The 22,389-nt window shown below is 49.4% G+C and overlaps 1 protein-coding gene across 1 annotated transcript in view; it reads right to left on the bottom strand.

The window, feature by feature from the left end:
• Positions 1–16,113: 16,113 nt before the first annotated feature.
• Positions 16,114–22,389, bottom strand: part of ADPRM (ADP-ribose/CDP-alcohol diphosphatase, manganese dependent) — a 38,756-nt gene continuing 32,480 nt past the window's right edge. Inside the window, exons 5-6 of the mRNA XM_070228212.1 lie at positions 20,672–20,793; positions 16,114–16,301 (exon numbers count right to left, since the gene is read on the bottom strand). Coding sequence (XP_070084313.1) covers positions 16,245–16,301; positions 20,672–20,793 — 179 coding nt within the window. The 3' untranslated portion in view covers positions 16,114–16,244. The remainder of the gene's footprint in view (positions 16,302–20,671; positions 20,794–22,389) is intronic.

Raw genomic sequence — 22,389 nt, 5'->3', positions numbered from 1 at the left:
AGTGGAAAATCCCCAGCCTGCCCAGCCTCAATGCCGGGCCGGGAGACCAGGGAACCCTGGGAGTAGGAGCCCAGAGAGGGAGTCCTCTCTTATCCAGCTGCAGCGTGGAGGACCTGCATGGCCAGCAGTCTTTGCCCAGCAATCCCTCTGTGCCTCCCACCCTTCTTCTTCAATATTTAGTGGGTGGGGGGAGGACACAGGCCTGGGTCCTTCGACCACATCACAGTCCACCAAAACCCGTCAGGGTCTGAACAGGGGTCCACAACCTTTTTCTGTAAAGGGAGAGATAGTAAATGATTTAGACTCTGCAATTCAGCTATTCAATTCTGTCACAGCGATTCAATTCTACTATTATAGCAAGAAAGCAGCATGTACAATACATCAATAAACGGGCGGAGCTGTGTTCCAATAAGCCTTTATTTATAAAACCAGGCGGTGGGTGGGAAAGTAGGGGAAGTGGACTTGCCAAGCCCCCTCAAGGATCCACCCAACCTTCAGCCAAGGACGAAGAGTTCTAGAGCAGTGATTTTCAACCAGGCTGGCTGTGCCCCCAGGGGACAGGAGACAATTTTGATTGCTACAACTGGGGAGGGATTTGATGGGTAGAGGCCAGTGATGCTGCTAAACATCCTCCAATGCATGGGACAGCCTCCCTTCTCCCCTAACACCAACAGCAAAGAATTATCGAGCCCCAAACATCGATATCATCCGGGTGGAGAGACTCTGCTCTGAAGCAGTGGTTCTCAAAGTATGGTAATTATCAGCTGGGAAATTATTAGACTTGCCAATGTTTTCAGTGTTTTCCGTGCTCCCCTTGCTACTTCATTGAATCAGAAACTCAGGAAGGGACCCTGTGGTCTACATTTTAACAAGCCTTCCATTTTCTCCATGCCCTCACGCATGCTTGCTGTCTTTGCTCTTTCTGATAACAGCCGTTCTAACAGGTGTGGGCTGACATCTCATTGTGGTTTGCTTTTGCATTTCTCTAATGATCGGTGAAGTTGAGAACCTTTTCATATACTTCTTGGCCATTTGTGGATCTTCTTTTGAGAGATGTCTATTCAGATCCTTTGCCCATTTCTTAATCAGGTTTTTTGGGCTGTTTTGCTATTGAGTTGTATGAGTTCCTTGCATATTTTGGATATTAAGCCCTTATAAATTGTGGAGACCTAATGTACAATAATGTGACTACAGTTAACAATTCTGTATTATATACACACTTGAAATTTGCTAAGAGGGTAAATCTTAAGCGTTCTCACCACAAAAAAAAAAAAGAAAAGAAAATGGTAACTACGGTGAGGTGATAGATATGTTCATTAGCTTGATTATGGGGATTATTTCACAATGTACACTTAAATCAAGCTGTACATCTTAAATATGTACAATTTTTAATTATCAATTATACCTCAGTAAGGCTGGGAAAAAAGCCATCAACAAAAAACAAGCCTTCCAGGTGACTCGGACACGCAGAAGCTTGAGAAGTGCTGTGGGGAAGAGCTCAAGAGGGGCTGGAGAAAGGGAGGTGAGCCGGGTGCGCAGAGCCAGGAGCAGACAGGTGCAGGCCCTGCACGGGGGAGGCCACAAATGCAGTAAGACCTCGGTCATCAGGACCCACAGAGACAAGGGTCAAGATGGGAGCAGGGAGAGGTGAGACAGGGCGTTGAGACAGCCAGTCCTGACCAAAGGGTTTAGGAAAGGCTCCTGAAAAGGGCTGGGGCTTCAGAGGAAGGAGGAGATTATGACCTGAGAGTTCTGGATGGGGAGAACAGGGTGAGCACAAGCAAAGAGACCCGAGAGAGCGTGTTCCCTTTGGGAAATTGTGAGATGCCCAGTACATCTCTAAGAGTGGGGGCAGGGAGGGCGGTGAAGCGAGACAGGCAGCAACAGCGGGAACAGAAGGGCACCGTTGCTGGCCCAGAAGCCCACAGTGGTTCTCAGCCTGGGTGCAACCCAAGATTCAACCAGGGAGCTTTTAAAAAACAGGGATGCCCAGGTCTCATTCAAGACCCGCTGAGTTGGAAAGGGGAGGGGGAGGCCCGCAGAGCATCGCTAGGTTTTGAAAGCTACCAGGGGATTCTAAGTGACAGCCAGGGTTGAGAGAACCTGAGTTAGAGCAGCCACTGGAGGGAAAAAGGTGATCTTAAAGGGAAGCAATTTACACCCATCGTTTCTTTTGATTCCCCACCACCCCATTTCATAGATAAGAACATCAAAGCTCAGAGAAACTGAGAGGCTGGTGTAAAGTCACAGAGCTAGTTGGTGAGGAGACCCCAATTGCACAGACACAGGGGATCAGGCTCGGGGGCTGGCAGGCACACGCCAAGGGAGCTCAGTATCCAGCTGCCTGGGAGCTCAGTGTCATTTCAGCCCTGCAGGATGATGCAGGAAGGACAAGATTATCCTGCCTTATCTCCAGCCGGAGAGCGGACAGCTGGGCTTGGAGAGGGCTGGACTTGGTGATGCCATTTGGGGGTCCTCTCCCAAGTGCATCCAGCCCCTCCCCGTGCCCTTGACTCTCTGCAGCCCAGACCTGCACGCGTCCCTCCTTTTCGAGGCTGCTTCAGTTTTGCTCTGACAAATGCTGCCCTGAGGGATGATGCCTAAGGGGTGGCTGAAGCTCTTTACAGGTTACTGCGTGCTCTCACTCGGCAGGAAGCGGACTTCCGATGTGTGGGTTCTGTGCTCAGACGGGGTTGCATGGTGTCAGCCTTCCAGTGTGAGAGACAGGAATGTAAAGAGATAAAAACAACACTGAGAGCCAAGGGTGCACCAAGGTGTAACTGAAGGGCATGGACGGATCACGGAGAGGAACCATTAAGTGTGCGCCCAGTCTCAGGAAGCTGCTGGGAGGAAGGGCAGGGCCCCCTATATGGGAGGGGAGGAGAAAGGGCAAGAAGGGCATCTTAGACAGTCTTGCTTACTCCTCACAGGACCTGAGAGGTAGGGTTGACTATCCTCTCTCTTTTAAGGGGGAGGAAACTGCAGCTCAGAGAGGTTAGGTAACTTACCCAAGGTCACACAGCAAGGCAAAGCTGAGGCTCAAACTCCTCGGCAAGGAGCCCATGGTCTTGGCTGGGAGCATGAAGTGACTAAAAATCTAGAGGGGATGGGAGCCTGGCTTTCACCACAAGGGCCTGCAGTAGAAGAGTTGACAGCATCCATTTATGGCAGGAACCATAATACCTCCAGCATCCCACTCCATTCAGTAGCTTCCCCACCCCCTCCCCAGCTGAATTCCTACAATTTCTCTTTTAGAGGAAAATTAGCCAACTGAGACAAACAATTATACAAAGTTTCAAATAAACGTAACCCTGGAAGGTAAGAATTCTTTTCTAAGTCTTTTCTCTGAGAGTCTTTTCTTGGCAGGGGACGCAGAGAAAACCATTCCTATATTTCTCTCCCATCCCATCCGTCTCGGCTGGAATTGTAAACTCCAAAATACCTCTTACTCGGATATTCTCCTTGGGTAAATTTTCCTCCCTGACATACTTTCTGCTGGATTTCGGGAGTGAACCAGAGATTTTTATCTTTGCGATTTAATTAGAATGTGTTTGCTGACTGGTTAGGAAAGACAGGCTTCACCACTGTTCACACCTCTTCAAACGCCATTCTCCAACCTTCTGGAGGATCTCCTCGCCGCCCGCCTTGGCTGCCAGGCCTAAGCAGTTGGGGAATGTGTGTTTTTCCAGAAAGGCAGCTGCCAGAGCTCCCACTGCCTGCATAATGTCAGGGCAACCTGCCCCCCTCGTTGGGGCCAAATGACCCAGAAAGGAGGACGCGCTGGGTGCATTAGAAGGGCTAACCATGCAGATACCATTTCCTCTCTGGGTGGAAAGAAATTGCCTCAGCAGTGGACGGTTTCCGTAATGGGTGGCTTTGAGCTCCCGGGAGAAATCAGTGGAAAGGGTGAGCAGCAGCCGTCTCCAAGGTGGGCCTTCCTGGCCGGTCCCTTGGGAGGAAAGCACAGACTCCTGGAAACAGCCGAAGACTGTTTCAGCACAGGCGCCTGGAACAGAGAGTCGGAAAGGAGGCTACCAGTCAGTGTCCCAAAACAGCTCGTTCCTGGGTTCTTTTCTCTATCCAGGGTGACTCATACACCCTCACCAGCTGCACCCAGCCCCACCCAGCCACAGCCCAGCCAGTCCCTTACGCAGGTGCTTCTCAGGGTGCAGCTGAGACACAGCCCATCAAACGGCCTGAACGGTCAGGCCCAGGTCTCAAGTGCTCACTTCAGACATGGTGCTTAGGAGAGCAAACTGTCCAGAGACATGGAGGAGGGATTTGGAGGAGGGGCTGAGGCCAGCAACTCAGACCTGGGTCCGAAAGCATTTGGAGGCAGCCGATTGGGCTGTGATGGAAAAGGGGCACAAATCCTTGACTTGTCAAAGCCCTCTTTGCCTTCAGCAGTGGAAATATGCTTGGGCACGTTCTTCACTTGTCTGACTCCACTTTCCTCCCCCGTAAAATGGGATAGTGACAGATCTTCACGGGACTGTGTGCATGACAAGGGTCTCCCACGCAAGAGCACGAAATAAAGGCTGCCCCCATACTCCACCCCCATCACAGACTGCCTGACAATTTCTCCTGTGTGCTTAAATTTTATGAGATATACATATTAATCTTCAGCTTTCCTGGGAGTGTATGGTTTTCCCAACCAGAAAAAATACTCCTGGAGGTCAAGGTCCATGTTTGAAACCCCACGCTGTCACACAGCATGTTAGACCCATGTCTCAACCAACTTGATATTTCCAGAGACGTACATGTCTTAGTGGCTCGATAAATATACATAGTAGAGACACAAAATATGGTTACTGAATGAATGAATGAATTTAGCCTCCATTAGCTCTCGTGAGAGGGCCTACCCAGGACATCTCCTCCCCAGGGTCCTTTCTTGGGACCTTTGCGGCCTAGAACGCTTGAGTCACAGGCCCGCTGGGGAGGGCAGAGGCCAGTCTGCTGTCCCCCAGCCAGGAGCTCCCAGACAAACATTTACACAGAGCCCCACAACGAGCTCACAAGACCCTTGGTTTCCTCTGCCCTTTGTCCATACCCACTGCTCTCCCCCGGCTGCGACGGGCCATGCTGTGGCTAGGGCACCATCTCACTGAGCCTCCAGGGGAAGGAGGACCTGCAGCCACCAGGGTGCGAGGCCCACGCCTGCTTCCTGCTCCAGGGACTCGTGCTGGGACCAGCGTAGACCTCACCTGGCCCAGCACCTGTGCTGAGGGCTCTCTCCTGGGCCCGGTCAAGGCATGGATCGGGAAAGTGAGATGCCCAGGTCCTCCCGGAAAGGCCTCAGTCACCCCTGTGGGGAGTTTTGGAATTGAGCTGGCCCTTTGGAGTTGTCCCAGTTGGGGAGATGGAGCCAGGCCTCTATACAGTAGCTTTGATCAGTCACTGATAGCAGCCTGCCCCTGCAAGGAGGTGCGACCCTGGGCAAGGTGGGCTGGTTTCAGGTGAGGCAAACTGGGGCTGACAGCTGACAGCCACTTGTGGCAGCACTTCCCGCAGCTGGAGAACAGAGTCCTCCATTCCTGAAGAGGGGTCTGGGTGCGTGTCACAGTGTCGACCCCAATCACCTCACTCCTAAAGGACAGAGCTGGAATTGTGCCCCATATGCCTTTCCCTCGCCATCAAGTCTCTATCCTCACACCCTGATCTTCATGGGGGCTGTGGGGCCCAGGAAAAGGACTCAGATCACCTTCCTGATTGGAGTTCTAATACCTCTGGGTACCCTCAGGAAACTGCAGGGGTGAAGTGGACAGGAGGGCTGCAGTGCAGGGCCCAGGAAGGGCAAGAAGCCGCTCCTGGGCACAGTGCGGATCACCCTGGACACCCTCAGGCGCCGTGGCCCGAGGTGGCCTCCCTCTGCTGTCTTGCCCTGCAATGCCTGCTGACTCCCGCTGGCTCCACCCCACCCCTGCAGGGCCTAGAACCCAGAACGTGAGTAACTCATCTGGGGACACACAGTACTGGAGGTAGAGGTGGGATTAGAACCCGGGTGTCCCTGAGTCCTGCTCCTGGTGTCAGGCACCACACCACACTGCTGCTGGCAGAAGACAGCCCATTTTATCTCCGCTTTCCTGTCTGTGTCCAGCCTCCGGGACTTCTCAAACTGTACCCTTCTGTCCTCCGCCTTCAAGGCTCTTCCTCCTCTTTGCTGGTAGCTTCCGTTCATTCTTCAGATCTCTCCTTCCCCAGGAAGCTTTCCCAGACCCCGCAGGCTGGGTCATTTCCCACCTCACTCCCTTGTCAGTCTCTTGCGGGACCCTGTACTCAGCCACCACACATGTTACTGTTGTCGTTAAGTAAACTGCTGTGCACTTGCTTATTTGACATCTGTCTCATCAGAATATAAGTTTCGTGATGGTAGGGACCAGAGCATGCCCCGACACCCAGAAGGAATAAGTTAATGAGGGTACATTCGGTAGAGTGCTGTTCTCCAGTTCTTTCATTCTTAGCACAGTTGTCCTGACTTCTTGGACAAAAGCCAAATGCCTCAGAGGCACTTAATGAGGCTTAATAAGCATCCCTCCCCTCCCCCACTCCCATCCCTCGGCACCTTGTCCAAAGTCAAGCACAGGAGCGGATGGTCAACGGCAGTTTGCTGATTGATTGATGCCCGCTTGCTGCCTGGGCCTCCAGAGCACCCCTGCCAGGAAAGAGAGTGAAGGATTCTTTTGCTTCCACAGGGACTGAAGGGCAGAAGCCCACGACAGCTCTGGACTGGGCCCCCAGGCAGCAAGGAGGGAATTAGCTCAAATCACATTAACATGGTTCTCAGGAAATGCTGCTGAATTAGAGGTTACAGCCACAGCAGCTGCCTCTTTCTAATAGGACACTAATGCTCATTCTGAGCAATTACTCTATTTGCAATGGTTTCTTAATGTTCAGCTTCTGGAGCCCTGAGAGAAAAAGGCCTTGTGTTTCCAGTAACCAGCTCTCCAAGGCAAGGCAAAGAACGAGCTGGGGAAATGCCCTTCCTGGCCGGACCAGGGCACCCATGCACCAAACAGCCTGCAGAAGGAGCTGGGGGCTGGCTTCTCCGACAGCTCACAATCCCAGGGCCTTGCAAAGGGTAGGTCTACACAGGCAGGGGCAGGAAGGTCTCTATGCACCAGAGAGCCTCATTGAGCTCTCTCTACCTCTCTCTGCACAGGCATACAGCTGCCTAAGCAGGTCCCTGCTAAGTGCTCCTAACAGCATCTGGTACCTCTCCCAGCATAACACTTTTCATTTGGATTTTAATAGCATTTCCCCTCCCGATTACTAGAGTAATTAAGGTTCATTGCAAAAATAAAGCAAAGTGTAACAGAAGGAAACAGATCACATTGCAAGGCACCCAGACCCCAGCTCTCTAACATATTTTTTTCTATGCATAGACACACATAAAGATCTGTAAATACCATTTTTAAAAATGGGGGCAATCATACCATCACCCTGTTTTTTAACAATAGGATGACCATACTTTATTGTCATCGCTTATATAATTGTCTGCCTTTCCCAGTGAGTTTTAGCCTGTGTAGACAGTACCCAACTCCACCATGTTCACATGTCTGTGGGGCAAAGAATGGAGCACATGGCATCACTCCATAAATGGTAGCTGGAGGGATGGCCAAAGTCAGCATTCTTTGGGTTGTAAGTAACCAAATTAAAGTACCCAATTAAATAGCCAATTAAAACTGACTAAAGCCAAAAAGGAATGTATTAGCTAAAAAACTTAGATGTTCAGGAATAGTTCTAGCTTCAGATAAGACTTGATCCGGTAACTCAAACCATGTCACCCAGGACCTAGTCAATCTCTATCCCTATGTCTCTCTCCTGTCTTGTGTGGTGTTAATGTCATCCTTAGGCTCCTCGTGGTGGCCCAGATCCTCCGGGTAGACAAGACCTCATGTCCTCACACCACATGATCCAGGAGAAGAGAGTAAGTCACTTCCAATATATTCTAGGGGGTGAGGGAGGAGTGGACCACTCTCTCATTAACCTAAATTGGAGCACATGCCTTTCTCTGACCCCATCCCCATGGCCAAGAGGATGGCTAGAGCTGGGGGTGGGGTCAATCCCACCCAGGACCCATGAGTGAGAATGCAGAATAGATGAATTCGACAAAGGAAAATAGCGATTGTGTTGACAGGGAGGGGAAAGGAGAACACAAATACCCACCAGAAAGGAATGATGGGTAGAGGGATGGACACATAGGCAGATGGAAGAATGAATTAACTATTGCAGAAAGCATTGCGCTTCTCACTCAGAGAGGTTTGCGAGGCAGATGGAGTTGTGAGCTAGGCAGGGTCCTAGCCCATTTCATGAAGACGGCAGCGCAGAGCTAGGCAATCACGTCCAGAGGAGGCCCAGCTGCTTCCTGGTGACCGAGCACCTTAGCAGGGCACTGCCTCCCCCTGGACCTTGGTTCCTCCCTTTGTAGAACGAGCTGGGGGCTGGGAGTTGACTAGATGATATCTCTTTCCGTTTTGAAATCCTATAGTTGAATCGTTTCAGACACTATCCTGAAACAGTTAACTGGCCTCAGGGCTCCACCCACCCACAGGATCAGCCTACCGCTGTGACAGAGTTAGGGCCAGGGAGCAGAGGTACCACTCCTCCCAGGACTCTGCCCATCCCTGGATCGCCAGGAACCCAGGGTAATGAGAAGGGAACTTTTAGATGCACCAGTAGTGTGTTGGCGCCCATTCCCCAGAATCCTTGGGAACTCTGGTGGTTTGAGTCTGAAATTATGGACTTTGGCTTGAGTCTGAATGTGATGAGAAACCTCTGGGGGATTTTAGGCAAAGGACTGCCATGATCTGACTTCTATTTTAAGAGTGCTCCCGCTGCTATGTTGAGAACAGAGGAGGAAGTACCTGCGTACTCCAGCTCTCTCCTCCTCTGCCTGTTCATATCACCTCTCCTAATCCAGCAGAGGGGCCAAGAGTTCTGCTCTCTCACCGGTGAATCTAACCATGAGGAAATGAGAGTGGGAGCTGGTTCCTGTTCTGGCTTGGGAACTTGGCAAATATGGGATTTTTTGTTTATTTTCCACCAGGGTGAAAAATAAATTAGACCTCACGTCCAAGAGCTGATGAAGCATATTACCTAAAATAAGCTAAACCTCTCTATCTGGATTATTGCAATCCCATCTCAACTGTCTCCCTTTATCCATCCCTGCCCTGCTCCCAGTGGGACGGGATACTCTAGTCTCAACACAGCAGCCAAGTGACTCTTAAAATGCAAGTCAGACCGAGTCAGTCCTTTGCCCCAAACCCTCCAGTGGCTTCCTGTCCGAGTCAAGCCCAAGTCCTCAAGATGAGGTCCAGGGCCCTGGTGATCTTCACGCTCACATTACTTCCATCCTCCCCCTCGCAGGCTGTGCTCCAGCCCCTCTGGCCTCCTTGTTATTCTGAAACACCAGGGGCGCTGTGGTGGCTGGGTTTTGCCTGGAAAGCTTTCCCGCTGGGTATCCCGCAGCTTGCATTCTCCCTTCCTCCAGGTCTTGAGTCAAATAACCTCTCAAGGCACCTTATTTTGTATCTAAAATTGTACCCCCTCCCCACACTCACTCCTCTAGACTCTTTCCTCCTTTGTCTCCACAGCATTTGTCACTAACACACCATCTGTTTTTCCTATTCATCCGATTTATTGTCTACTTTCCCCTCTAGAGTGTGGCCTCCATGTGGGCAGGCTCTTTTCTCCGTTTTGTTCACCACTCTACCCCGTGCCTGACACACAGGAGATGCTCAGAAGGGCTTGTCACCATCTGTTGAATGCACCCCGCTTCTCCTACCCTTGTTTTGAAGTGAGGTGCAGAAGATGGAGCCACCGAGGGTGAGCTGCAGTCTGAGCCTGGCATTTCCAGGGAGGGAGCAGGAGGAGGCACAGAGAAGGCAGAAGAAATGCAAGAAGCTACAAAAAGCTTGCCCATCAGATCAGCTTTTGGTGACCTAGGTGTTCATGGAATTAATTTCTGAAATTTTGTTTACTTTAGGGTCAAATATACCTGTTTGTTTTTTTCCCCCATTGTTTTTCCATACTATCCAAACTGAAGCATTCAGAATTAAATAGAAAAAAATTCTGCTGGTGCAAGAAATTGGGAATTCTGTTTCCTCAGAGATTTGTCTTGGATAACTGGTTTCCTTCCACATCAGGAAAGAAATTGGCACTCTGCCTCACTGAGCCATTAGAGGTCTGGGTTTGCAAAACTCACACTCAGGGCTTTCTATTGTCTCCAAAGCACTTGGCTTGAAATGAAATAATGAGGTTGCTGGGTGCATGGAGGTGCCTTAGTTGCAGCAAGAGATTCAAACAGGAGTGATGAACCCGTCCTACAGGGAGACTGGCAGGCCTTCCTGCTCAGGTATCCTTAGTAATAAAGGCAGCTCTGCATTAGGCAGACCAGTCTGGAGGCCTGCCCTGCCTGTGGCCTGTCTAACGACAAGTGCCCCACCCACAGTCCTGTTGATGGGGTAGCTCTGTGGGTGCAGGTTGGGTTTCAGGTGACCTCCCATCCCCTACCCCCACACATTCCCCCCAACATCCCATCTGTGCCAAAGCAATTGGACAAGGGTGGCCAGGTGACCCACAAGCAGCCAATCCTAGGCTGGCAAGCTACCCCTGGTGTGACCTGGTACAGTAAGAGGACCTGGACCAATCAAATGTTCTCTCTCCAGAATTTGATCAGGATGATGACGCTATTTGCTATGGGAGCAGAGCAGAAAAGGTGGAGAGAGGCTAGGGGGCCAGGGGATCAGCAGAATGACACAGAAGGGAAGAAACACAGAGCTGTGGGGTAAGGAAGCCATCCAGGGGCACAAGATGAGTGGACGTTGAAGTAGCTGAGTCACGTTAATGATGGACCGTTACTGCAAAAACCCCCCAGTTCCCGCTTCTGTTGACCCAGAAGCCGATGTGGGTCACAGACCCACCTTCCACCTCCAGGCTCTAGGAATCACACCATTCTGGGTCCTGGGTTCAAGAACCCACCCTTGTCCTCTTCTGAGATTTTTGTCTTCTTTTTGCCTGTGGCATTCTTACAATAACCACTCCACCCCTCATCCCATTTCACTTGTTTCTTGAGATAACTGGAGTGTTTTGTCTTTCTTCCAACCAAAGGGGCCAACTAAATAAAATATCTATATTAATTTGACCAAGTATTAATATTAAAAAGAATGAAGTTGTTGGCCTGATAGAACTAATCATTAAAGGGAATTTTGATGCCTTGCTTCATTAGCGATTAGCAAGAGCTTCTTAATCTAACCTGGGTTCCCCCCAACAGAGTTAAGAGCAGCCACCATTTATTGAGTGTCTTTACCATGGGATGGGCTGTTTCTAAATGCTTTACATATATCCACTCATTTAATACTCTCCACCCTTTGAGGTACTACAGTTTTCATATAGCCATTTTACAGACAAAGAAGTAAAAATAGTAGGAAGTATCATTGGGATTTGAACGCTTGTAGTCCAATTCCAGAATCTATGTTCTTAGGTACTATATTTTTCAGTCTCTCGGTATGGACTACCCTTCCTAATGTATCCTAAATCTGCAGGCGTTGCAAATCTCTTTTTTCATTTGATATATTATACAGATCCACAATATAGAAAACAAACCCAACTGGAGCTGCTCTGATTGAAGATGGAGTGGGTCCCTAGTGTTGCAACTGCCTGATCCCCCTCTGTCTCTTTGCAGTGGCCCCTGGGAATCACCCCCGCCCTCCTCCCCCACAGGTAGCATGCTTTGAAAACCTCTAATTTCTTTGTGGATGTGAGCAGGGGGACAGAAGCTGAGCAGACTGTAGGCTTCCAGGGGCATTCTGCCCCCAACTCACTCTATGATGCGCCAAGTGACATCACCTCTCAGATTTCAGGGTAACCACCTGTAACTCACAAGGGGACCAAGCTGTGTCTGCCCATCTCAGGATGCTGCTTGGTAGCTGGGCCAGGATGCTGCCAAAGCCTCTCTGGCAAATTATCTTCTGCCCAGATGGGTGGAAGCTAATAAAGGAAAACAAAAGGAAGGAAGGAGCAAGCCTTACTCTGCCCCTAGCTCCCAGCTCACCAACTAGGTGCAGAAGCAAAATACAGTGGCACCCACATCAGTTATCAGCTTGAATCCTTGGGATTGCTCTTCCTCCAATGTGAAGTGTTATGCTCTCTCTAATCTCTCTCTCCCTCTCTCTCTCTCTGCATGTATGTGTGTGTGTCTCAATCCCCTTCTCTGTCTTGCTCTTTCTATCAGGTATTTGAAGTTTACCAAACACAGTTACTATATCATCAACCAAGTAGGCACTCAGTAGCTGTTGTATGACTATAGTACTTAAAATCTCCTTTCTGATAAATGAATCCTGCTTCTTTCCATTGACAGTGATGTCTTAAAACACACGCAGAACACAATCTGATTTTTGAAAGAGCTATAAAGCCAGTCTCCTCCACGGAGATCAAAGGCCCCACTTCCTGGAGGTGGTACATAGGGCTATATCTGTTTGTCTACAGAGATAAGAAGGGCCAGTATCCAAGCTGAACTCATTTCAGAGCATGCCCAGCAGACTTCTGATAAGCGTCTTTTAACCGACTGTTGAAATGTGGGAATAGCCACCAGAAAGCTCTATGCCCTGGGGTGTAGTCACTGGGTGGTGGTATGTTAGGGCCATTTCAAAGAAATGCTCCCCAGGCAGAAACAGGGAATCAGGAGCCCAACAAGGAAGAGACTTAGGCAGGAGGACAGAACTATTTACTAGAAAGTAGGGGCAGTAATTTCTGGGTCATGTGACACTCTAGCTTCCAGGTCAGCAACTCAACCTCTGACCATACCCGCAATGAAACTGCCCAAGGGATTAAAGTTTTTTCCACTCGGGTCACAATTTTAGGACTAGAATTGGCTGCCCCTGCCACCACTAATTCTGTCCTTTTTCTCCATAAAGGACTGTCAACAAAAATATCTGGAATACAAGAATTTAGTTAGAAAACCTTTATTGCTCATAAGTTTGCAAACCAGGGAGGTTACCCTTGGCAGCAAACCTAAAGTATGCTCTGGGAGAACAAAGAACAGGGCTGCCTTTATAGAAAAAGTTTCCTCCCAGTTTCCCACTCAGGTCTATTTATGCAAATAAGGGATGCAAACAAGGTTAGTCCTGATTGGTTGGCCCAGATCACAGTTTGATTGGTTAGGTCCAGGCTGTTAGGGGCTTTTGTAAAATCAGGAACTCTGTGGCTGAGTCAAAGCTTAAGAGTGCATTCTGTGGTTTTTGCCAGAACAGAGTATGTGACTGCATTCCCGTTGTCATGGCCTCTTGACTCCCATTTTGTTTTTAGGTCCTGGTTAGCAACACAGAGTCCATCTGGTTCTCAGGGGTCTTCTTGATGTCATTTTATCCCACAGGACCATCATTATGGTGATGACAATCACTGTGGGTGCATTTTCTGGGCTAGCGTTAGGCTAGTGTCGTTTGCTTGTTCATGCATCCTATAAATCTTAATTGGCAAGCTGCCGTGTGCTAGTTGGGAAGATGAGGATCCAGCAAAGAAGGCTGAAAAAGAGTAGCCAGGGAGGCTGGGAACGACCTGAGAGAGAGTGGTGTCCCGGGAGAGAGTGGTGTCCCGTGGCTGAGGGAAGCAAGAGTTTCAAGGAGGAGGGCCTGATCAGCTTGTCAAAAGCTGCTGGTAAATGGAGCAAATGGACACAGAGGCCCTACCTTAGATTTGACAAGTCAGACGTGGATGGAGGTGATGGCTAACCTTGTGAAGGTCACATCTATAATCCTGATATCAACACTGCCAGCCAAATACTACTGCCTCTATTTTACAGATAAGCAAACTCAGGCCCGGAGAGGTTCATTGACCTACTCAGGGTCACACACACCCAGTGAGTGGCAGGGACGGCGCCATTCTGCCATTAAAGTCGTCACACCCTGGCCACCCAGGCTCCTCACTCCCTCCGCCCCTGAGAATGTGGGCTTGAATTTACTGCCAAGTGGGTAACATCAGCATGCAGTCCTTCTGGAAAGTACCTTAATCCAATTCAAAACATAAGCTTGGCTTTTCATTTTCACTGTCTTTGTTCCTAAAACTTACTAGGCTTTCCCTCAACTTAGCTCCTAAGAAAATGTCATCGTTTCTAACTGGGCAATAGTTCAGCAAGTGTTGAGGGCTAACTCTGCCACCCTTGACACCTAAGGGAGGAGGTGGCTGCTGGCTACGCTCGGTCCCCAATTCTACAACCTCTCCAGCCAGAAGAGAGGCCCACCAGATGCCTCTTCTTCTAGATCCTGCCAAGATTTACTTCCACCTGGTTCCAACTTTCCTGGCCCCTTCTCTGCATCCTCCTTACCCATCATCCCCTTGAAACTAACGCAAAACACAATGAGTACGTTTCTATTCCCGCATCTTTGGATTATTCCACTGATTGCAACTAACAGTAACTACTTTTGAAATACTTTTTTCAGCTTACATTTTACTTTTTTCAACATTTCATTAGGAAAATTTTCAAACAGAGAGAGCAAAGTTGAAAGTATTGTGCAATGTACACCCACATACCACCGCCTAGAGTCTACATTTAACATTTTATGCACTTGCTTTAACATCCTTCTGTTCATCATCAATCCATCTCATGTTTTGACACATTTTGAAGTAAGATGCAAACATTAGTACACTTCACCTCTAAACTCTTCAGGGTGTATATCATTAACTAGAGTTCAATATTTGCTTAAGCTTTCTTTTTTTGAGATAAAGTTTGCAAACAGAGAAATTCATAAGTCTCACGTGTACATATGCTGAGTTTGGACAAACACATACACATCAGGGTAACTGAAACCTCTACCAAGATATGAGCATTGTCGTCACCCCAGAAAGTTCCCTCTGCCCTTTCCCACTCAGTCCCCAGCCCCACCCCAGAGGTAACTGCTGGTCTGATGTTTTTCACCAGAGATGGCTTTGCCTGTTCTAGAATTTCACATAAATAGAATCCTACAGCACGGCTTTGCTGTGTCTGGGTTGTGTAGGTCAGCATGGTGTTTGCGCAGTTCATTGACGCAATAGCATGTCATTGGTGGTCCATTTCCCGTTTTTGCTAGGAGTATTCCACCATGTGACTAGATCACAGATGGTGTATCCATTCTCCTGTTGACTGCAATCATTATTTTTAATAAAGGAAATTATTCTTTCATGAATTTCTAGTTCAGATGCTTCTGCCTTTCTGTTAGAAATTTTTCTCATCATCTAAAGCTAACTGAGTCAGAGTCAGGGCTGTTAAGAGCCTAATCTCTGAAATCAGAAAGCTCTGGAGTCCTGTTGCACGTCCAGCTGTCACCAACTGGGTGACCTCACTACACCTTACTTTTCACATCTGTAAACTGGGAATAAAAATAGAGTTGTCCTTCATTGCTTTGCTCATTCATGTAATAATAGTTAACGCACGACTGCCATGTTCCGCTGTGCTAAGTGCTGGGAAAGCCATGGGAAACAAAACAGCATCAGCCTCCTGGGGCCTTCAGGCTGCGGGGCTACATGGACACCAAACAACTAATTGCACAATTAAGAATTTAATTCCCATTGTTATCAGTGCTGCAAGGGAGATGGGACAGCTGCTAGGAGCATAAAGCAGGGCTGCTCAAGGAGGCTGAGGGTAGACAGATGAGCTAGAGTTAAGCAGACAAAGGGGGAGCCTATCCTGCAGAAGGAGCCTGGAGGGAAGGAGTGCTGAAGCAGGCTGGGAACTGGAGGGTGCGGGTGCTGCAGATGTGAAGTGCTGGGGAAGGAAGGTAAGCAGGGAGCAAGTGCAGGCTGACCAGGCTAGGCAGCCTCCACCATCAGGGCTTCGGAGGCCGCGTTCAAAATATGGGTCTTTAACCTCAGAGCCACAGGCAGCAGGGCGGCTAGACTGCAGGCTTCACAGGAGCCGGTCAGGCAGGCATTGTCTCTTGTTCACTACCGTACCCCTAGCGCTCAGAACACTGCCTGGATCAATTGGTGGGAGGAAGGGGAGCAGGAAGCGTTGATACTAAGCAGAGGTTGAGATTTGTGCCTCATACGGGTCCCTGGCTGTGATGTGGAGACTGCGTGGGAGGAAGCTCGGAGCATGATTTATTCTGCTCATTCTGCCATAACAAAACACCACAGGCTGGGTGGCTGAAACAACAGAAATTTATTTTCTCACAGTTCTGGAGATGGGAAGTCCAAGATCAAGGTGCCTCACGATGAGTTCCTGGTGAGATCTCTCTTCCTGGCTTGTATCTGGCCAAATTTTCATTGTGTCCTCACATGGCCTTTCCACTGTGCATGCATGGCGAGATATCTCGCTGTCTCTTCCACTTCTGTTAAAGACACCAGTCTTATTAGATTAAAGCCCCAGCCTTATGACCTTGTTTAACCTTAATTAGCTCCCTAAGGCCTCTATCTCCCAGTGCAGTCACAGTGGTGGTTAGAGCTTCCATATATGAATTGGTGGGGCGAGGGGCACAATTTGGTCCATATCAGGGAGGATGCTGGGAAACCATGTGGGAGGTTAGGGAAGAAGTGCTGCTGGCTTGGACTAGGTGATGGCAGTGAAGATGGAGAGACACTGAGCAGAAAGTCTACCAGAGTCAGTGACGGACTTCACGAGGAAGGAGGAGGTGTCAAGGACAACTCCTAAGTTTCTACAATGAGTGTAGTGGGTTGAATGGTGGCCCCCGAAAAGATATGTCCACATCGTGAGCCACGGAACGTGTGAATGTGAGCTTATTTAGAAAAAGAGTCTTTGCAGATATTATTAAGTTGAGAATCCTGAGATGAGATCATCCTGGGTTAGCTGGGTGGGTCCTAAATCCAGCGACAAGTCTCCTTATAAGTGGCAGAGAGGAGAAGACACAGACACAAAGAAGGTGATGTGAAGGGACAGACAGAGACTGGAGTGATGTGGTCACAAGGAGCCACCAAAACCTGGAAGAGGCAAGAAAGGAGTGTCCCCTAGAGCCTTCAGCAGGGCGTGTGTCCCTGCTGATACTTTGATTTGGAGACTGTGAGCGAATATATTTCTGTTGCTTTAAGTCACCGATTTTGTGATCATTTGCTAAGACCGCCCTAGGCAACTAATCCAAAGAGTAATTGACCAGGTGATGGTGCCACTCATGGAGGGAGGGGAACCTGGGGGCGCCCAGGTCTGGCAGGATGGGAAGAAGAGGAGGAGTTTAGACTTAACAATGTAGAATTTGGGGTGACTTTAAGATGTCAAAGACATGAAAGGGCAGCAGCTGGGCTCACAGTAGATACTCCATAATTGATAGGCATTATCATTATTATTTACTTTTGGAATGCTCCCATATTTGATGATGTGATTGCTCCTCTTAAGCATGTGTGATTTTCCTGGAATCTTGGGGCAGCAAACAGTCTGAAGTTCCGCCAGCACCACAGCAAAGCACAGCTCTTTCCCTGCAACACCCGTGTTTGGACACAAATACTTCCTGGTACAAAGTTCTGTTTGTACCTCCTCACCTCAGGCTGGTACCAACTCATACCCACCCAGAAAGTCTACATCGCAGTTTCTCAGGGGGAACTGAGCGAAGCAGAGCCAGCCCACTTTTCCCTCCTCCCCGTCTTCCCCCCACAGAGCGACCGAGGGCGCTGACATTGGCAGCAGAAGTCCGCCATCTTGTGGACACCCACGATTCTAACAGCCTAATGCTAAATCAGAAAGGATTAGAGAGAAAATGGCTTCAAAGTCGCTTAACTTCTCTTCCTACCGCCAAATACAGCTTCATCAAATCAGGCTCTGAAATTCAAGGGCATGAGTGGAAAATCTTTCTGGTCTTGAAAACAGCTAACAGGTCAGTAAAATGGAATCAAAGCGGGCCCTGAGGGACTGCGCCTTCAGCCTCTGGTCTACAGATGACCCTGAAGCCCTCTCCAGTTCAAGGGAGGGGAGCAGCTGTTTAGTGATATGCTTCACTCTTGTGGGAGAGAGAGCTTTGGGCCCATGCCACTCACTGCTTTCATAAACCACAGGAGGCCTCTTCCTGGGCTTGGAGAAGTCCAATTCTGACGCACAGGTCAGAGAGCTGCAGTCCTTGCTTATTTCTCAACCGGTGTATTTTGAAAACTAGTCTATGCCTCAGTTTTTCCATCCATTAAAGGGGGATGATGATGATAGTATCTCCCTAATAGATCTGTTCTGGGCATAAAATGAGTTAATCTGTACAAAGTGCTTAGAATATTGCTTAACTCAGCAGGCTCAATACGTGTTAATCACTATATTCCCCAAGACAGTCAAACCCAACTTTCAGCAACATTCTTACAACATTTCAGTGTATCACCACTTGCTATTGGATACCACTGGAATCCAGATATGCCAGTACAGTGGGAGAGAAAAAAATAAGGAAGTTATAGTCCTTATCTCCTGCAATTTGTGGGATGGTGGGGAGCATGAATAATACATGTACACATGTAACAGTCAGTGCTGGGTAAAAACTAAGGAGTGCTACAAAAGCAAAGTTTAAAAGCAGGAGAAGAGGACCCTCGTTCCCACCTGGGGAGACAGGAGAAGTCCAAGTGAGGCCAGCTCAACTCCTGACAAGCCTGGACCCTCCAGCGAACCTGTACGGAGCACAGGCTACGTGAGGGAGGGGTCCCATCGTGGGCAGGTGCCAAGAGGTCTCACCACTTGCTCAGTGAGTTCACCTGCCTCCTGCAGCCAATCCTCAGCCATGCAGGCCCATAAGAATTTTGTCATCACAGGGAGAATGGATTGGTTTTTCCTTCCCCACACACAGCCCTGTTGGTTTTATCCCCTCAGTGTCGCTCATTCGTGCTTATTTCTCTCCATGGCCATGGCTACTCTCCTAGTCCCTGCCAGTGTCACATCTTTCCTGGTCTACTGTAAGTGCGTCCTGGCCAATCCCTGCTTCTTCGATGGGCTCTCCCAGCCGCAGCCCACGCACGCCTCCCACTTTGCGCCCCCCTGCTCAGTGCTCCAGGGGCTCTTCCTCGCACTCAGGGTAAAACCAAACTCCTTAGCCTGCACCTTGCCAGCCTCATCTTTCTCCACTCACAGCCGGCCTTGGTGAGCATCAGGATTCAGGGCCTTCTCTCACGCTCCTCTCTCTGCCTTAAGCACCGGTCCATGCCTTCTTCACCTGCAATCAACCCTCCATCTTTTAGGGCACTCCCGAAAGTCACCTCTCCAGGAAGTTTCTCAAATCCTTGCAAGAGGTCTGATTCCCCTCGTTTCACACATCCCCCCAGCTGTCCTCACCTTTCCTTCGCTGCACGAACCACAATTACCCGCTGTGATCACCTGCCTGTCTGTGCAATCACTGTCTAGTCTGTCAGCTGCACAGGACACGGCTGTGTCCCTTTTGTTCACAGTCCAGCCTCAGTTATCAGCATATGTGTCAGTGCCTAACCCATAGTAAGTCCTGAACAGATACTGAGTGAGTGAATGAAATAAATGGCTCAATGAGTGAGTCACACTGATGAGGAGCATAGTGATGGATATAAATATATGCAGAGGATGCACTGAACCACGAGTATTCTCCTTCTCGTGGCATAAGGGGACCTCAGGGGTTTCCAGGAACATTATTTGAGCCAGGTATCTTTCACTGTCAATCAATGTGAGTAAGCCGTAAGGCTTTCATAATATGGTCTAAGTTTTGCGAACAGTAGAAACCTGAGTCCTTCATGGAGACCGGATGGATTTTGCAGAAGGAAATCAATCTTTGCCATGGTGAGGCTCTGATTTCAGAGCCTTTCAGAGCAGCCTGAGCAGCCCAGGTAGAATCCCTCTGCTGTCCTATTCCAAACCCTCCTTCCCCCAAAGCTTTCCTGACACAGAAGCAGCAGAGGCTGGAGAGAAGGCGGAGCCTCTGCTGATCTGGTATGGTGAGCAGAGGAAGGTAGATGGGACAATAGCTGGCACAGGGCTGTATGCTTGTTCCCTGTCATCCCTGTCCCCAACCATGGCATCTGGTGGGCTTCGCCAATGCCCACACTCAGGGCACTCTGTAAGGAGAAGGTCCACTCACCCATGATGATCCTGCCCCAGACTTTGTCCATCCCCCTCCCACGCTCCAGAGTAGCTGACCACACCTGGCAGGACAGATAATGGAGACACGGAGACGGCTACAAGGTAAATGAGTCTATAAAAGAGAATGGCGTTCCATCAACATATCCTTAGAAATACACCTGGCTCATTGACAGACTGTTGGCGCTGGCAGGTCAGCGCACTCTGCACTCTGTAGGCAAGCTGTGAGGCCACATTCTGGAATTGGAGTTCTAGAATCACAGCAAAGACAGGGATTGAGCTTGTGAAGTGCCTCTCAGCCCATTAGCCCCTGGGAGGCTGAGGCTGGGCTGGGGTGGGCCTGCCGTTGCCTCCTGAATGGAGGTTACTCTGTCTGGGCCTCCACAGCCCATCGATCCCCATCTGATGATGCTCTTCCTTTAGATGCGTTCACGCATTTGTCAGCTCTCTCTCAATCTGGTGGCCCTGGGAGGCATCTGTGCCTTTGCATGAGCTTGCTGGTTTCTGCTCCACCCTGAGCACTGGATTTATAATCCTACCACAGAGAACAGCTAAGCACCTCTGTTTCCAAGTTCTCAGAGGACAGATGTCCACATGCTGCCTAGACACTGTCACGTTCTGGCAGAGAGCGAGCCCCCCTCACCCGGCACCCGTGGCTCTGATTGCTTTCATGATGCTGTCACTGACCTGGCAGCCAGGGATAGCCCAGCAGGATGAAGGCCCTTCATACCGCCCTTTCTGCAGGGGGAAGCCAGCTTTGACAGGCCCTACTCCCTTCCAAACCTCATCATCTCTGCAGTAGTGCAACGCTGCAGTTAAAAAGGAAAAGGAAATGAGTCCTCAAGCAGAGCTCTCTGGGATACTGGATTCATTTAAATTTATTTCACATTACTTTTCAGACTAAGCCTTCTCTTCTCTACCTTTGCAAAATCTGGACAAATATACAGCAGGGGCGTTTAGAGGATTTCAAGCATCAGCTTAACTTAACTAAGTCATGATTTTACCACTCATCACTGTTGTCACAACTGACAAAAACTCAACTCACACAAACTTATACGTAAAGAAGGGACTTTGTTGGCTCACAAAACTGAAGGGTTGAGAAGTAGTTCCAAGCTTCAGGTGTGGCTTGATCCAGAGCCTCAGGTGATGTCATCAGGTACCAGCCTCTCTGTCTCTGAGCTCTGCTTCCTCTACCTTGAGTCCCCATTCAGGAAGGCTTTCTCGTGGCAGCTTCAGCTACCAGCTCAACACACTCAGCAAAAAGAAAGCTTCTCTTTAATAGTCCAGCTAGGGTTACCAGATTTAGCAAATATTTGGGACACACTTACACTAGAAAATTATTCCTTGTTGATCTGAAATTCAAATGTAACTAAGCATCCTGTATTTTATCTGGCAACCCTCAGTCCAGCACAGGTCCTAGGACTGAATCAGGGCAATTGGATCACATACCATCCCAGACCCAGTTGCTGTGGTCAGGAGAATGGGCCATGCCAATGGCAGGCCAGAGTCACCTGCCTATCCCTGGAAAGAGGGGAACAGGGTCAGACACCTAGTGTACATGATCCAATAGTGGGAGATGGGGTCCCTTCCCCAATAACTGGGATGCTGACCCTAGAAGAGGGGAATGAACCCTGACAGGCAAAAAGAACAGAAGTCCACACAGTGACCTGGAAAGTCCCAGACAACAGTGACAATCATACAGCTCCACGCGGTTGTATGGCACACAGTCATTTACAACGCATTTTCCCGGCTCTCTTTCTTTGCCACCCACACCTCTGTTTGGTTGGCAGAGCAGGTGTTATAATCACTCCATGTTACTTCGCGAGGACTGCCATCACAAAGTACCACCGACTGGGGCCTTAAACAGCAGACGTCTGTTTTCTGACTATAATTCTGGAGGCTAGGAGTGCAAGATGAAGGTATCAGCAGGGTTGGTCTCTTCTGAGGGGTCTCATAGATGGCTGCCTTCTCCCTGTGTCCTCTCACAGTCTTCCCTCTGTGTGTCTGTGTCCTAATCATCTCTTATAAGGACAGCTGTCATATTGGCTTGGGGCCCACCCTAATGACTCATTTTAACTTAATCACCTTTTTAAAGACCCTATCTCCAAATACAGTCCCATTCTGAGGTCCTGGGGGTTAGGGTGTCAACAGATGAATTGGGGACAGAATCAGCCCATGACACTCTACCCTGCCCTTTTTTTTTCCAGATAAGGAACAGGACGGTGAGGGTGGTGACGACTTGTCCCCAGTCCCAGGGCTGATTTAGTGGTGGCGCTCAGTGAGGAGCCTTGTCCAGCTCCAAACAGCGGCAGCCCCTGCACCCGCGGAGCCTCTGCCTGGCCTTGTCCCGCGTCGCTGCTGTCGAGCCGCCGCTCCCTCCCTGGAGAGCCACAGCAAGCCCACCT

The sequence above is a fragment of the Equus caballus genome, chromosome 11 (genome assembly GCF_041296265.1).
Source record: "Equus caballus isolate H_3958 breed thoroughbred chromosome 11, TB-T2T, whole genome shotgun sequence".
Lineage (NCBI taxonomy): Eukaryota > Metazoa > Chordata > Mammalia > Perissodactyla > Equidae > Equus > Equus caballus.
Note: the sequence above shows the minus strand (reverse complement) of the source record. Positions and strands in the feature narration are given on the sequence as shown.